Source organism: Salvelinus alpinus, chromosome 22 (assembly GCF_045679555.1).
Source record: "Salvelinus alpinus chromosome 22, SLU_Salpinus.1, whole genome shotgun sequence".
Classification (NCBI taxonomy): domain Eukaryota; kingdom Metazoa; phylum Chordata; class Actinopteri; order Salmoniformes; family Salmonidae; genus Salvelinus; species Salvelinus alpinus.
This window is the reverse complement of record NC_092107.1, coordinates 12,135,964-12,152,667: the sequence shown is the minus strand read 5'-3', so window position 1 is coordinate 12,152,667 and position 16,704 is coordinate 12,135,964. Positions and strand designations below refer to the sequence as shown.

Genomic DNA, 16,704 nt, shown 5'->3' with positions numbered 1-16,704 from the left:
GCGGGCAAAAAAGTTGTTTAGCCTGTCTGGGAGCAAGACATCCTGGTCCGCGACGGGGCTGGTTTTCTTTTTGTAATCCGTGATTGACTGTAGACCCTGCCACATACCTCTTGTGTCTGAGCTGTTGAATTGCGACTCGATTTTGTCTCTGTACTGGGACTTAGCCTGTTTGATTGCCTTGCGGAGAGAATAGCTACACTGTTTGTATTCGGTCATGCTTCCGGTCACCTTGCCCTGGTTAAAAGCAGTGGTTCGCGCTTTCAGTTTCACGCGAATGCTGCCGTCAATCCACGGTTTCTGGTTTGGGAATGTTTTAATCGTTGCTGTGGGTACGACATCGTCAATGCACTTCCTAATGAACTCGCTCACCGAATCAGCATATTCGTCAATATTGTTGTTGGACGCAATGCGGAACATATTCCAATCCGCGTGATCGAAGCAGTCTTGAAGCGTGGATTCAGATTGGTCGGACCAGCGTTGAACAGACCTGAGCGCGGGAGCTTGTTGTTTGAGTTTCTGTTTGTAGGCTGGAATCAACAAAATGGAGTCGTGGTCAGCTTTTCCGAAAGGGGGGCGGGGGAGGGCCTTATATGCGTCGCGGAAATTAGTATAACAATGATCTAGGGTTTTTCCAGCCCTGGTAGCACAATCGATATGCTGATAGAATTTAGGGAGTTTTGTTTTTAGATTAGCCTTGTTAAAATCCCCAGCTACGATGAATGCAGCCTCAGGGTGTGTGGTTTCCAGTTTACAAAGAGTCAGATAAAGTTCGTTCAGGGCCATCGATGTGTCTGCTTGGGGGGGAATATATACGGCTGTGATTATGATTGAAGAGAATTCCCTTGGTAGATAATGCGGTCGACATTTGATTGTGAGGAGTTCTAGATCAGGAGGTTTGTTTTTCCCTGCTGTTTTTTACCACTTTGTGGAGTTTCTTTTGTATTTTGGAGGATTTCCATTTTGTGCCTCTTGGCTTTATTTTTGGACATTGTGGATTTAGTTTCTTTGCCTGAAGATTTTGTTCTTTAATTAAACCACCATCTCTAGTACTGCTGTGTCTGCCTCATCTTCTGGGTTCTGACGATTATTAGTGACTGTTTCTTGCACCGGGTCCTGACAGTCACAGTGAAATACTGAGCATGTTTTAGGCAATATACAGCCCTTAATACACAGGGTTGGGTAGGTTACTTTCTAAATGTAATCCGTTACAGTTACAAGTTACCTGTCCAAAATTGTAATCAGTAATGTAACTTTTGGATTACCCAAACTCAGTAAAGTAATCTGATTATATTCCGTTACTTTTAGATTACTTAAGAAGACAAAAATGTATATTACCAATTAAAAGACATGTATTGCAGGATAAATCAATGTTAAAGTTTACATAGCTGGCCATATATGGATGTTAAATTTTACTTTATGGATTGGTTATGTAGGCTTCTTCTAACTCATCGCTTTCTACTACATAAAATAATACGATAACATTTCTTCCATAGTTCCATTACTACAGATCTTCCTACAGTAGCCCACATTCTCCTTCAATATGTGGCTGTCTCTCCTCATTATTTCTCAAAGGAACCAAGTGGAAAAGTTCTATCATGAGATCAATCATTGATCGTTTCATCTTGGGCTGATGATTTTAGATATTACTTTTTAAACGAAGCACACAAGGCGTATAGGGAAATGAATTGTTTAAAGTGAATAAATATTAGTATTCAAATTATGTCAATAAAGACCCATTCAAAATAATTTGCTCTTTTGCTTTATCATTTATTATAGGCTATTTTTATTAAAGGCTCTTATCTTTTATTACCCGTGAATAGAAAAACTACTATACCCACAATGCCCCGTGCTGAGGTTGTGCTTGCAGGGAGATGCTCAGCTCAGTTACGAGATGATGCAGGATTGATGGAGGAGGCGGGTGAATGCGGGAAGGTAGCGGAGAGAATGCACAGAGGAGAGATGCAGATTATGGTGGTCTATATGACTGGGATTTTTGGTGGTGTGACAGAACGATGATCGTACGGGTAACGGGCCTCTGGATTATTGATATTGGGACCTCAGCCTTTTTGGACAACCTCTAATTCATGCGTTTTATGATTTATTTTATTATCAGCCTACTTGCGCAGTTGTTGATTTCATTATACTGAATTTGATTGTTTTGTCAACAGCTATAGGCACATGGATATTTCTGTTGTTTATCTAAGATTTTGTAAATTATAGTTTTTTTTCTCCCATACATTGAGGACAAGGTGTATGGCCGCCGCAGCAAAGCGCTCGATACCACACCATCTATAAACACGGACAGATATTCAAATCAAGTGGACTCCGCTGTCTTTTAATAAAGATGTCAACACTTTTACATTATGGCTGCAAATGGCAATTTTTGTAGCATCAGCGTTTGATCTTGGTGCAATAAACAACAGTTCTGCAGCATTTCTAATGATACCAAACTGAAAGGAGACGGTCGAGTGCGCAAATTAAGGGTCCTAAAATATATAGCCTAAAATAACATTTCAAAATGGAGGCACTCTGTCCTCGATGGATGGTATTTTTATGGACGATTGTCTGCCTATTTGTGGGTGTCAGCTTCGGCACCAACGAGGCTGAAATTGAACCAAACACATCAGGCCCACTGGCTATTCACTTCCCACTGCGACAGGGCCCTCTCTCCGAGCCCCAACCCCCGCATTTGGCCCGGCGCCGCTCGTCGAGGGCAGCGCGGAGGCGCAGAGGGGTCGGTGGCATCAATTTCGTGGACATGATCGACAACCTTCGTGGAAAATCCGGACAGGGCTACTACGTGGAGATGGCAGTGGGTTCACCGCCACAGAAGGTGACACACTCTCTCCCCCTCTCTCAATTCAATTCAAATGGCTGTATTGGGGAAACATATGTTTACATTGCCAAAGCAAGTGAAATAGACAATTAACAAAAGTGAAATAAACAATAAACAACAGTAAACATTACACTCACAAAAGTTCCAAAGGAATAGAGACATTTCAAATGTCGTATTATATCTATATACAGCATTGTAACTATGTGCAAATAGTTCAAGTACAAAAGGGAAAATAAATAAACATAGATATAGGTTGTATTTACAATGGTGTTTGTTCTTCTCTGGTTTCCCTTTTCTGCAACAGGTCACAAATCATGCTGCTGTGATGGTACACTGGTATTTCACCCAATTGATTTGTTTTCAAATCTTTTGTTGGTCTGTATAATCTGAGGGAAATATGCTTAGGGGGCTCTTCTCTAGGTTTATCTCTCTGTAGGTGATGGCTTTGTTATGGAGGGTTTGGGAATCGCTTCCTTTTAAGTGGTTGTAGAATTGAATGACTCTTCTGGATTTTGATCATTAGCGGGTATCGGTCTAATTCTGCTCTGCATGCATTTTGTTGTGTTTTCCGTTGTACACAGAGGATATTTTTGCAGAATTCTGCATGCAGTCTCAATTTGGTGTTTGGCCCATTTTGTGAATTCTTGGTTGGTGAGCGGAACCCCAGACCTCACAACCATAAAGGGCAATGGGTTTTTATAATGATTCAAGTATTTTTTGCCAGATCCTTAATTGGTATGTCATATTTGATGTTCCTTTTGATGGCGTAGAAGGACCTTCTTGCCTTGTCTCTCAGATTGTTCACAGGTTTGTGGAAGTTACCTGTGGCGCTGATGTTTAGGCAGAGGTATGTATAGTTATTTGTGTGCTCTAGGGCAACGGTGTCTAGATGGAATTTGTATTAATGGTCCTGACAACTGGACCTTTTTTGGAACACCATTATTTTTGTCTTACTTTGTCTCTCTCTCTCACTGACACGCCCATTCAGTTGATCCTGTATGACATTTTGCTCACCTGTGCCCTATATCCTCTGCATTGTGGCACGTCAAACCTACCCTCCTATCAAACCTTTGATGAGTGGAAGCAGGTGTTTAATTGTAGGGCAAAAACTAAAATGTGCACCCCTTTGGGTCCCCAGGACCAGAATTAAGAAACACTGGCCTTGGTAAACCTTGGTAACCTGGCCTCTAAAATGACAGATGGTGACGAAGAAGAACAACAAGAATAAATGTGTGTGTCTCTGTTCTTGCATGTGAGAGAAGGGAGAAAGAAGGAGAGAATGAAGCCTTTAATTCTGCAGAGAGAGAGGGGGGGAGATAATTACCAGTGTGGTGCAGCTAAGCAGCTGCAGGGTACAGACTGGCACACCACAGGGATTACTGTGTGACAGAGCCAATGTTATGCCCTGCCTAGGACACTCCCATTGTGCCACTAGGAGGATAAACCATCACTGGCTTCCATCCACTCACTAATATTTATACTGAACAAAAATATAAACGCAACATGCAACAATTTCAACGATTTTACTGAGTTACAGTTCATATAAGGAAATCAGTCAATTTACATAAATTCATTAGGCCACATGGGAGCCAGGTCCACCCACTGGGGAGCCAGTCCCAGCCAATCAGAATTCGCTTTTTTCCCACAAAAGGGCTTTATTAGACAGAAATACTCTGTGGCATTGTGTTGTGTGACTGCACATTTGGCCTTTTATTGTCCCCAGCACAAGGTGCACCTGTGTAATGAGCATGCTGTTTAATCAGCTCCTTGATATGCCACACTTGTCAGGTGGATGGGTTATCTTGGCAAAGCATAAATGCTTACTAACAGGGATGTAAACAAATGTGTGCACACAATTTCAGAAAGATAAGCTTTTTGTGCGTATGGAACATTTCAGGGATCTTTTATTTCAGCTCATGAAACATGGGACCAACACTTTATATGTTGCGTTTATATTTTTGTTAAGTATAGAAACATTGATACAAATACAACCATAGAGATTGATCCAGTATTAATAACTATGTATATGACGCACTAAAAGAAACATAACAAAATATTTCCCTCATGTAATAGAAGGGAATTCTATTACCATATTGCTTTGATACAGTAATACAAACCATACATTTGCCACATACAGTGGGAAGAACAAGTATTTGATACACTGTCGATTTTGCAGGTTTTCCTACTTACAAAGCATGTAGAGGTCTGTCATTTTTATCATAGGTACACTTCAACTGTGAGAGACGGAATCTAAAACAAAAATCCAGATAATCACATTGTATGATTTTTAAGTAATTAATTTGCATTTTATTGCATGACATAAGTATTTGATCACCTACCAACCAGTAAGAATTCCAGCTCTCACAGACCTGTTAGCTTTTCTTTAAGAAGCCCTCCTGTTCTCCACTCATTACCTGTATTAACTGCACCTGTTTGAACTCGTTACCTGTATAAAAGACACCTGTCCACACACTCAATCAAACAGACTCAAACCTCTCCACAATGGCCAAGACCAGAGAGCTGTGTAAGGACATCAGGGATAAAATTGTAGACTTGCACAAGGCTGGGATGGGCTACAGGACAATAGGCAAGCAGCTTGGTGAGAAGGCAACAACTGTTGGCGCAATTATTAGAAAATGGAAGAAGTTCAAGATGACGGTCAATCACCCTCGGTCTGGGGCTCCATGCAAGATCTCACCTCGTGGGGCATCAATGATCATGAGGAAGGTGAGGGATCAGCCCAGAACTACACGGCAGGACCTGGTCAATGACCTGAAGAGAGCTGGGACCACAGTCTCAAAGAACCATTAGTAACACACTACGCCGTCATGGATTAAAATCCTGCAGCGCACGCAAGGTCCCCCTGCTCAAGCCAGCGCATGTCCAGGCCCGTCTGAAGTTTGCCAATGACCATCTGGATGATCCAGAGGAGGAATGGGAGAAGGTCATGTGGTCTGATGAGACAAAAATATAGCTTTTTGGTCTAAACTCCACTCGCCGTGTTTGGAGGAGGAAGAAGGATGAGTACAACCCCAAGAACACCATCCCAACCGTGAAGCATGGAGGTGGAAACATCATTCTTTGGGGATGCTTTTCTGCAAAGGGGACAGGACGACTGCACCGTATTGAGGGGAGGATGGATGGGGCCATGTATCGCGAGATCTTGGCCAACAACCTCCTTCCCTCAGTAAGAGCATTGAAGATGGGTCGTGGCTGGGTTTTCCAGCATGACAACGACCCGAAACACACAGCCAGGGAAACTAAGGAGTGGCTCCGTAAGAAGCATCTCAAGGTCCTGGAGTGGCCTAGCCAGTCTCTAGACCTGAACCCAATAGAAAATCTTTGGAGGGAGCTGAAAGTCCGTATTGCCCAGCGACAGCCCCGAAACCTGAAGGATCTGGAGAAGGTTTGTATGGAGGAGTGGGCCAAAATCCCTGCTGCAGTGTGTGCAAACTTGGTCAAGAACTACAGGAAACGTATGATCTCTGTAATTGCAAACAAAGGTTTCTGTACCAAATATTAAGTTCTGCTTTTCTGATGTATCAAATACTTATGTCATGCAATACAATGCAAATGAATTACTTAAAAATCATACAATGTGATTTTCTGGATTTTTGTTTTAGATTCCGTCTCTCACAGTTGAAGTGTACCTATGATAAAAATGACAGACCTCTACATGCTTTGTAAGTAGGAAAACCTGCAAAATCGGCAGTGTATCAAATACTTGTTCTCCCCACTGTAGGCCTACTGAATAGACTACTATAAGACTCAAATGTGTGACTGTTACAGTAACTTCAAGATGTAAACTGTATGTATCAATTGTCACAGAGTAGAAGTGCTGATCTAGGATCAGGTCCCCCCTGTCCATCTAATCCTATTAATTGTGATCTAAAAGGCTACACTGATCCTAAATCAGCACTCTGAGACGTTACAAACCTAAGGCTCCTGATATAATATCTTCTAAAATAATAGATGAGGTTTGCGACAGGGATTCTAGACTTCTGCCAGAAACAGGAAGTGTAGCAGGGTTGTAGCAGGTCCGAGGTGTGTGTGTGTCAGGATGCAGCCGGCCAGGCGTCTCGGGTGGTTTGTGTGAAGGGAAGCAGGATGCGGGCAGGACAGATCAATTGTGAGGCGTCAGCGTATTCCTCACCAAAATACACCCTCTACAATACAATCAGAGAGTGAAAGGAAGAGAGCATGCCAAGAGGCTGCCCGAGGGAGAGTTTATGCAGGTTAAAGTTAAATCACTCTTTACAGCAATGCTAAGGTTTATCTTTATTTATTTCAATGTCATATAACATGCAAATGGGTCCACACAAACTGTTATGCATAATCTCCCTAGTAACCCTAATTGATTTAAATTTGATTTGAGTTTCCCCAACAATTCATTGCAATGCATGGCTTGGTGTTTTGATGTGTGTGGAAGGGGTGAATGTGGTGTGGTGGTAGGGCAGGGGTGTAGTTTCAGCTAAACCCAGGGAATGGATGGCAGAGGGACATTCTCCTCCAAGGAATGTTAAGAAAATTAAAGCTCATCTACTGCATTGCTACACGATTTAAAAAAATGCTAAAATGCTGTTTGGAGCACAGCAAAAACAAGCTAAAATGTCTCCAGACATTATCAGCTTGTTGCTGTAGCTTCATTCACCTCTGTCAATAGGGGGCTGAACGTTCTAGAAACCAGTGGAGGCTGCTGAGGCGAGGACGTCTCATTTTAATGGCTGGAACGGAGAAAATGGAATGACATCAAACACATGGAAACCATGTGAATTTGATACCATTCCACTGATTCTGCTTCAGCCATTACCACAAGTCCATTCTCCCCAATTAAGGTGCCACCAGCACTCCTCAGGTGCTACAAACACGTCATACAAGAATTAGCTGCTACGCACTGGCTCAGCACCAGGATTAAACCTCTAGTTTAGTTTCATGTCAAGTCAGTCAGCAGTTACCTAGCCAAAGCCATCTACTACAGCCATCTGTACCTCTGCACTGTTTTGAGAAAAAGTTGTGCTGTTCCCTGCAGCTGCGTGATGCGCTCTGCATAAAGCCAGCCAGCCAAACAAAAAGCCTTCCCTCCTGCTCCCAGGTGTCTGCATGGTCCTGAAGTCAGCCCTGTAGTTCTGCTAAACTACATTTGATTTTTTTAAATCCCTAACCTTACATTTGATTTTTTTTAAAGGTTTTATTTTAGTAGCCTATTTTAAATAGTTTGTGTTGTAGGGTATGGCGAGTGCCATACCCTATTTACACCCCTGTGATAGAGTGTTAGAAGATGACATGGATATGTTATGGAACAGCAGAGTGCATGTGATGAGTGTGTTTCAAGTGACATGTTTGTGTTGGTGGGAGAGTGTGTGTGGAACCAGGTGAGAAACTAAGGCAACAGGCTGGGGGTTCTTCCAGGCACACAGTCCTCGAGGCTCTTGGCTCTGCCACTGAGAAGAAGAACGTTCCTGGACTGTGTCCCAAATGGCACCCTATGGGCTCTGGTGCACTATATAGGGAATAGGGTGCCTGGTGGGGATGCATCCCTGGATATTTCAAGAGCAGATATATTATTGATCAGGGTCCTTCTGGTCACCAGAGAGACAAAACATGGCTGCCAGTCTGATTGACTCACTGACTGCGCAAAATATGATACTCACACCGAAAGGAGAGGGAAGGAGGTAGACAGAGAGAGAAACAGAGACAGAGAGCAATCCGAGAACAGCCTAGGGGTTGGATGCAAAGGAAAAGAGAAGGACATTGGAGCATAATAAAAACAATACATAGCAACTGTCAGTAACATAATGCCAGGAGATGAGAGAGTGAGAGAGAGAGAAAGGGACTAAATGGCTGAAAAGAAGAAGTGTTTTTAGCAGCAGCTACAGGGAATCATTTTATGAATAGGCATGGCTGTCTCCAGGGTAACAGAGATAGTGTCCTTATAGTCAGTGTATTCAATGTATTTGGTCCTTTAACCCTGGAAGATGCAAGAACGCACACACACACACCTACATATACCACATACAGTTGAAGTCGAAAGTTTACATACACCTTAGCCATATACATTTAAACTCAGTTTTTCACAATTCCTGACATTTAATCCTAGTAAAAATTCCCTGTTTTAGTGAAATGTCAGAATAATAATAGAGCAAATTATTTATTTCAGCTTATATTTCTTTCCTCACATTCCCAGTGGGTCAGAGGTTTGCATACACTCAATTAGTATTTGGTATCATTGCCTTTAAATTGTTTAACTTGGGTCAAACGTGTCAGGTAGCCTTCCACAAGCTTCCCACAATAAGTCGGGTGAATTTTGGCCCATTCCTCCTTACACAGCTGGTGTAACTGAGTCAGGTTTGTAGGCCTCCTTGCTCGCAAACGCTTTTTCAGTTCTGCCCACAAATTTTCTACAGGGATGAAGTCAGTGCTTTGTGATGGCCACTCCAATACCGTGGCTTTGTTGTCCTTAAGCCATTTTGCCACAACTTTGGAAGTATGCTTGGGGTCATTGTCCATATGGAAGATCCATTTGCGACCAAGCTTTAACTTCCTGACTGATGTCTTGAGATGTTGCTTCAATATATTCATATCATTTTCTTTCCTCATGATGCCATCTAGTTTGTGAAGTGCACCAGTCCCTCCTTCAGCAAAGCACCCCCACAACATGATGCTGCCACCCCGCGCTTCACGGTTGGGATGGTGTTCTTCGGCTTGCAAGCCTCCCCCTTGTTCCTCCAAACATAACGATGGTCATTATGGCCAAACAGTTCTATTTTTGTTTCATCAGACCAGAGGACATTTCTCTAAAAAGTACGACCTTTGTCCCTATGTGCAGTTGCAAACCGTAGTCTGGCTTTTTTATGGAGGTTTTGGAGCAGTGGCTTCTTCCTTGCTGAGCGGCCTTTCAGGTTATGTCGATATAGGACTCGTTTTACTGTGGATATAGATACTTTTGTACCTGTTTCCTCCAGCATCTTCACAGGGTCCTTTGCTGTTGTTCTGGGATTGATATGCACTTTTCGCACCAAAGTACGTTCATCTCTAGGAGACAGAACGCGTCTCCTTCGTGAGCGGTATGACGGCTGCGTGTTCCCATGGTGTTTATACTTGCGTACTATTGTTTGTACAGATGAACGTGGTACCTTCAGGCGTTTGGAAATTGCTCCCAAGGATGAACCAGACTTGTGGAGGTCTACAATTGAGGTCTTTGCGGATTTCTTTTGATTTTCCCATGATGTCAAGCAAAAAGGCACTGAGTTTGAAGGTGGGCCTTGAAATACATCCGCAGGTACACCTCCAATTGACTCAAATGTTGTCAATTAGCCTATCAGAAGCTTCTAAAGCCATGACATGATTTTCTGGAATTTTCCAAGCTGTTTAAAGGCACAGTCAACTTAGTGTATGTAAACTTCTGACCCACTGGAATTGTGATACAGTGAATTATAAGTGAAATAATCTGTATGGAAATAATTTTTGGAACAATCACTTGTATCATGCACAAAGTAGATGTCCTAACCGACTTGCCAAAACTATAGTTTGTTAACAAGAAATCTGTGGAGTGGTTGAAAAACGAGTTTAAATGACTCCAACCTAAGTGTATGTAAACTTCCGACTTCAGCTGTATACCTACTGAATACCTGTTACAATATATAGGCCTAGCTTTGGAAAAATGCCCAGTAAATATGTAATAGGGTTTCATAACAATGACAACTATGTTGTGTTTGTGTGTTTGGGAATTAGTTGAATATTCTGGTGGACACAGGCAGCAGTAACTTTGCAGTTGGGGCAGCTGCTCACCCTTTCCTCTGCAGATATTACCATCGCTCACTGTGAGTACCATGGGATCTTATTACGATACACTGAAAGTGCTCCATCTTGAAAACTTTACTGCTGACATGCACAATGCATATCAACAGTGGACTGATGGACAAAATACAAACATATTTTTGTTGAGTAAACTATCCCTTTAAAAATGATATTAAATATGAATCCCATTGAACAGTGAATCTCAGTGGAATCTCTCCCTTTTAGATGGCCCTGCACACACTTCCCTTGGTGGACTTATACAGTAAGCACCTTTTCTCCTCTGTTGTTCATAGGTCTAAATCCTACCGCGACCTTGGGCGCAGTGTCTATGTACCCTACACCCAGGGCCGCTGGGAGGGTGAGCTGGGCACTGACCTGGTGTCTGTGCCGCATGGCCCCAACGCCTCGCTCCGTGCCAACATCGCTGCCATTACCCAGTCGGACCGCTTCTTCATCAACGGATCCAACTGGGAGGGCATCCTGGGCCTGGCCTACGCCGAGATCGCCAGAGTGAGAGGGGGGAAGAGAGAGGGAGGGAAAGGGAAATGGGCTGGGTTGAAAACATATGGGTGAGATGGGCTTGAGGGAGATGGAGAGGGAGGGAGAGAGCGGGAAAGAGAGAGGGCTGAGCAGAGATTGCCTGGGAGGGAGGGAGGGATCAGTTAGAGGGTCACTGGTGAGGGTGGAGAGCCAGCACTATACTGTAATGTGGAAAATGCACAGTGATGGATTTGTTAAGATACAATGTCAATTTAGGCTTGCTGTCAACAAGATGGCTAAAATAATCACTTTAATATAGCTATCCTTTTCCCATCTTTAAATCCTTTCTAAATCCCCACCCCACCCCCTCTGTTTAGCCTGATGAGACACTGGAGCCTTTCTTTGACTCGCTGGTGCGGCAGACCCCCGTGCCCAACCTGTTCTCCCTGCAGATGTGTGGCGCAGGGTTCACCCAGAACTACAGCCTGGGCAGTGCCACCGTGGGTGGCAGCATGGTGAGAGAGAATAGACATACTGTAGATAGGAAAAGGCACAGACACATTTTCTGTTTGAGGGAAATACACAGAAGCAGTGTGTTGTGTTAGTGTAACCAAAAGGGTTATACATAGAGATTGTACAGTATGTGCCAGGCAAGCAGGCAGGTCGGTATTGTTTAGCTATAATCGGTATTACAAAGGCAATATGAGATGAAAAGTGTGTTGAGAGTTTGGACCCAGCCGATGATACTGTTTGATTGCTGTTTTCTTAGATCATTGGTGGAGTGGATTCTTCTCTCTATGTTGGGGACCTGTGGTACACCCCGATCCGCCGGGAGTGGTATTATGAGGTCATCATTGTGCGTATTGAGGTCAATGGTCAGGATCTCAATATGGACTGCAAGGAGGTGAGATACTGTGTGTTTTTCTGATCAACATTTTCCTCCCTATATCATTCCACTTTCTCTTTAATATATTCATATAATATATGCTCTTTAGCAGACACTTTTATCCAAAGCGACTTATAGGCATGTGTGATTACATATCAAGTATGGGTGGCCCCTTCTCTTTTTATATTTTGTTTGCTCCTGGATTCTCTTTAGTTAACCCTGAATACCTGTCTGTTGTTTACCTTTTATCACTAATAATGGTGCAGTAAGTGACAGTGAATAAATAATGACAATTTGCTTCCTCTCTCTTGGCTTGTGTCTCTATCAGTACAACTATGATAAGAGCATTGTGGACAGTGGCACCACTAACCTCCGGCTCCCTCGCAAAGTGTTCAAGGCAGCCGTGAAGGCCATCGAGGCAGCCTCGTCTGTGAGTACCTCTTCTCATCTCTCTCTCACTCCCCCTCTCTCTCTGTTGTTTTTTTCTCTCTCTTCTTTCTAGCTGCCAGTTTATGCTAGTGTCGTGTGAAATTCCTTTTGTCAGGTCTAATGTCTGTAATAGTTTCATGGCTATAATCTTTCTCTAGTTTCTGCAATTGCTAAATATTCTTTCTACCCTTCTCTGAAACACACTCACACACACGCACACAAACATACACAAACCCCATGTCTCCATATCAGACGGAGCAGTTTCCCTCTGGGTTCTGGTTGGGGGAGCAGCTGGTGTGCTGGCAGGCTGGCACCACCCCGTGGCACATCTTCCCCGTCATCTCGCTCTACCTAATGAGTGAGAACCGCAACCAGTCCTTCCGCATCTCCATTCTCCCACAGGTAACAGTGTCTGTCTGTGTACTTACCTGTCATTGAATACAATAGGTCTTCATTATTTAATTAATCAATTCAATGAGGTAGTGATGATCCTCTCTTAAACCCCTTTAACTTTTTATTCAATTTAGATGTGTTGAGAACTACAGAGAGTATTTGATGTACCATCCATTGTAGGTGTTCGCCGCTGACTGGTGTCCGCTGTTTCTTTGTGCCCCCTGCAGCAGTACCTGCGACCCGTGGAGGACGTGGCCTCGGCCCAGGAGGACTGCTATAAGTTTGCCGTGTCCCAGTCCAGCACGGGCACCGTCATGGGCGCCGTCATCATGGAGGGCTTCTATGTGGTGTTCGACCGCCAGAGGAAACGCATTGGATTTGCCGTCAGCACCTGCCATGGTGAGGGGGGGACGGAGGGACTATGAGAAGTGCATTCGGAAAGTATTCAGACCCCTTTACTTATTCCATATTTTGTTACGTTACAGCCTTATTCTAAAATGTATTCAATATTTTTTTTCTCATCAATCTACACACAATACCCAACAAAGCAAAAACTGTTTTTTAGACATTTTTGCAAATGTATTAAAAATAAAAAACAGAACTTATTTAGCTTTTGCTATTATACTGGATATTGAGCTCAGGTGCATCTTGTTTCCACTGATCATCCTTGAGATGTTTCTACAACTTGATTTGAGTCCACCTGTGGTAAATTCAATTAATTGGACATGATTTGGAAAGGCACACACCAGTCTATATAACGTCCCACAGTTGACAGTGCATGTCAGAGAAAAAAACAAGCCATGAGGTCGTAGGAATTGTCTGTAGAGCTCCGAGACAGGATTGTGTCGAGGCACAGATCTGGGGAAGGGTACCAAAAAAATTCTGCAGCATTGAAGGTCCCCAAGGACACAGTGGCCTCCATCATTCTTAAATGGAAGACGTTTGGAACAACCAAGACTCTTCTTAGAGCTGGCCAAACTGAGCAAACGGTGGAGAAGGGCCTTGGTCAGGGAGGTGACCAAGAACCTAATGGTCACTCTGACAAAGCTCTAGAATTCCTCTGTAGAGATGGGAGAACCTTCCAGAAGGACAACCATCTCTGCAGCACCACCAATCAGGCCTTTATGGTAGAGTGGCTAGATGGAAGTCACTCCACAGTAAAAGGCACATGACAGCCCACTTGGAGTTTGCCAAAAGGCACCTAAAGACTCACAGACCATGACAAATAAGATTCTCTGGTCTGATGAAACCAAGATTGAACTCTTTGGCTTGAATGCCAAGCGTCACGTCTGGAGGAAACCTGGCACCATCCCTATGGTGAAGCATAGTGGTGGCAGTATCATGCTGTGGGGATGTTTTTCAGCGGGAGGGACTGGGAGACTATTCAGGATCGAGGGAAAGATTAACGGAGCAAAGTACAGAGAGATCCTTGATGAAAACCTGCTCAGGACCTCAGACTGGGGCGAAGGTTCACCTTCCAACAGGGCAACGACCCAAAGCACACAGCCAAGACAACCCAGGAGTGGCATCGGGACAAGTCTCTGAATGTCCTTGAGGGGCCCAGCTGGAGCCCAGACTTGAACCCGATCGGACATCTCCGGAGAGACCTGAAAAGGGCTGTGCAGCAACGCTCCCCATTAAACCTGACAGCTCTTGAGAGGATCTGCAGAGAATAATGGGGGAAAGTCTCCAAATGCAGGTGTGCCAAGCTTGTAGCGTCATACACAAGTAGTCATACCCAAGAAGACTCGAGGCTGTAATCGCTACCAAAGGTGCTTCAACAAAGTACTGAGTAAAGGGTCTGAATACTTATGTAAATGTAATATTTCAGTTTTTATTTTAAAAACTTGCACAAAAAAAAAAAAAACATTTGTGTGTGTGTGTGTATGTGTGTGGACGTGTTTAACTATACTTGTGGAGACATTTTGTTGGTCCCCAAAAGGTCAAATTCTATTTCTAGGGGGATTAGGGTTAAGGTTAGAATTAGTGTTAGGGTTAGAATTAGGTTTAGGGTTAGGAGCTAGGGTTAGTTTTAGGATTAGGGTTGGAGCTAGGGTTAGGGTTAAGGTTAGGGAAAACAGGATTTTGAATGGGACTGAATTGTGTGTCCCCACAAGGTTAGTTGTACAAGACTGTGTGTGTGTGCCTGTATGTATGTATGTATGTATGTTGCTGATCTATGTGTATTTCTATGCCACAGTGCACGATGAGTTCCGCACAGCCTCCGTTGAGGGGCCGTACCATGGCGTGGACCTGGAGGACTGCGGCTACAACATCCCGCAGACGGACGAGTCCACCCTCATGACCATTGCCTACATCATGGCGGGCATCTGTGCCCTCTTCATGCTGCCATTGTGCCTTATGGTGTGCCAGTGGCGCTTTTCCCGCTGCCTTCGCCCACCTGGATTTGGGGACTTTGCTGATGATATCTCTCTCCTCAAATGATAGAGAGACATAGACATACTGTACACAGGAGAGGCAAGCCTACCAGAAATGGAGATGGCAGCTTTGCTTATTGTTGTTGAGTGCGCATCAGCCTCATTGAGTAATGCAGAAACAGATTAATATGTAGGATGGTGTTGGTTGTGGCTTGGGCGGGTAGCACAATGACCAAACAAGCCAATGGCCATTTACTTTGGATTCATCAAAGGTGGATATACCAGCAAGCTGGGGTAAATGGCTTCCTGGATTCAGTGGACAACTTTATTGATATAAGGGCATGATATAAATATACAGTACGTATAGGTGTGTGTGAGTGTTTGTGATTGTATGAGGTGTGTGTATATGTATGTATGTGTGTTTATGGATCACATGTACAAATTAGATTATCTAGAATTTAAGGATGGACCTGATCATTGAATATATTGGATTTGTTTGATTTGACATCAACAGTACCAGCTAAGGAACGCTAATCATAAGTGCTAATTGGGTGAACTTTTCAAGAGTGAAATTAGCACTCAAATATCAGATGCAATGAACTTTTATGGTGAAGCCATGTTACTTGGTGTGCATTAAAAAGCTAAGATTATGTATTTAATACAGTTAATATCAGATATGGCACTTTTATATGGCTCTTGTTGATTCAGTTTGTGCATTACCTCACTGCTAGTGAATGCACTAATTCACACAAAAAGAAAAGCACGGACACACACACACGCAATGATTCTCCCACACATACAGATGTCTTCAAAACCTCCAAACAGCTTGAACATCTCAGTCAACCCCTCAACAGCTTTATACAAAAACTCACCGACACAGACAGTAACCCACATATTCATGTAACCACAGTCAACTGCACTATCCCTATGGTGCGCTTGAATATAAATAGTTGTGTTATTTTAAATAAATTAACAAAATATTAAAATGTCCCAACAGATTCTACTTTCATCGACCTGCTGTAAATAAATCTGAAATGTATATGTGTCAGATGCACTGACCACAGACTGCGAATAAATAAAGTAACAAATATAACAGAATCTGTGTCCTGACTTTAATTCCCCTTCCCTGATGAGTGAGATACAGACATCTGAACTTGTGTCACTGTTGTTTAAATGAATCCTGCATCTTGTATTGCCGCATTTCATGTAGGTTGAAAATAGTCAAGGTCTCCAAGTAATGGACCAAATACTGCAGTATCATGATTAGAAGACCAATAAGTAGTATTTTTCAAGAATCAATGGGAATATACTCTGAGTTAACAAAACATTATGAACACCTGCTCTTTCTATGACATAGACTGACCAGGTGATCACTTATTGATGTCATTTGTTAAATAAACTTCAATCAGTGTAGATGAAGGGGAGGAGACAGGTTAAAGAAGGATTTGTAAACCTTGAGACATGGATTGTGTGTGCACCATTCAGGGGGTGAATGGGCAAGACAA

General features: G+C 43.2%; 1 protein-coding gene across 1 annotated transcript; it reads left to right on the top strand.

Moving 5' to 3' along the window:
* Positions 1-1,882: 1,882 nt before the first annotated feature.
* On the top strand, positions 1,883-16,297 carry LOC139549745 (beta-secretase 1-like). Its single transcript, XM_071360460.1, has 9 exons — positions 1,883-2,833; positions 10,568-10,656; positions 10,927-11,143; positions 11,491-11,628; positions 11,883-12,017; positions 12,328-12,429; positions 12,681-12,830; positions 13,049-13,220; positions 15,022-16,297. The coding sequence occupies exons 1-9, from the start codon at positions 2,519-2,521 to the stop codon at positions 15,264-15,266; spliced, it is 1,563 nt and encodes a 520-aa protein (XP_071216561.1). The 5' UTR covers positions 1,883-2,518; the 3' UTR covers positions 15,267-16,297.
* Positions 16,298-16,704: the final 407 nt, after the last annotated feature.

Coding starts and splice junctions, on each gene's coding strand:
- LOC139549745 (XM_071360460.1), top strand. CDS start 2,519: ATGGAGGCACTCTGTCCTCGATGGATGGTATTTTTATGGACGATTGTC. Junction 2,834..10,567: donor TGGGTTCACCGCCACAGAAG/GTGACACACTCT, acceptor TTTGGGAATTAG/TTGAATATTCTGGTGGACAC. Junction 11,144..11,490: donor CCTACGCCGAGATCGCCAGA/GTGAGAGGGGGG, acceptor CCCTCTGTTTAG/CCTGATGAGACACTGGAGCC.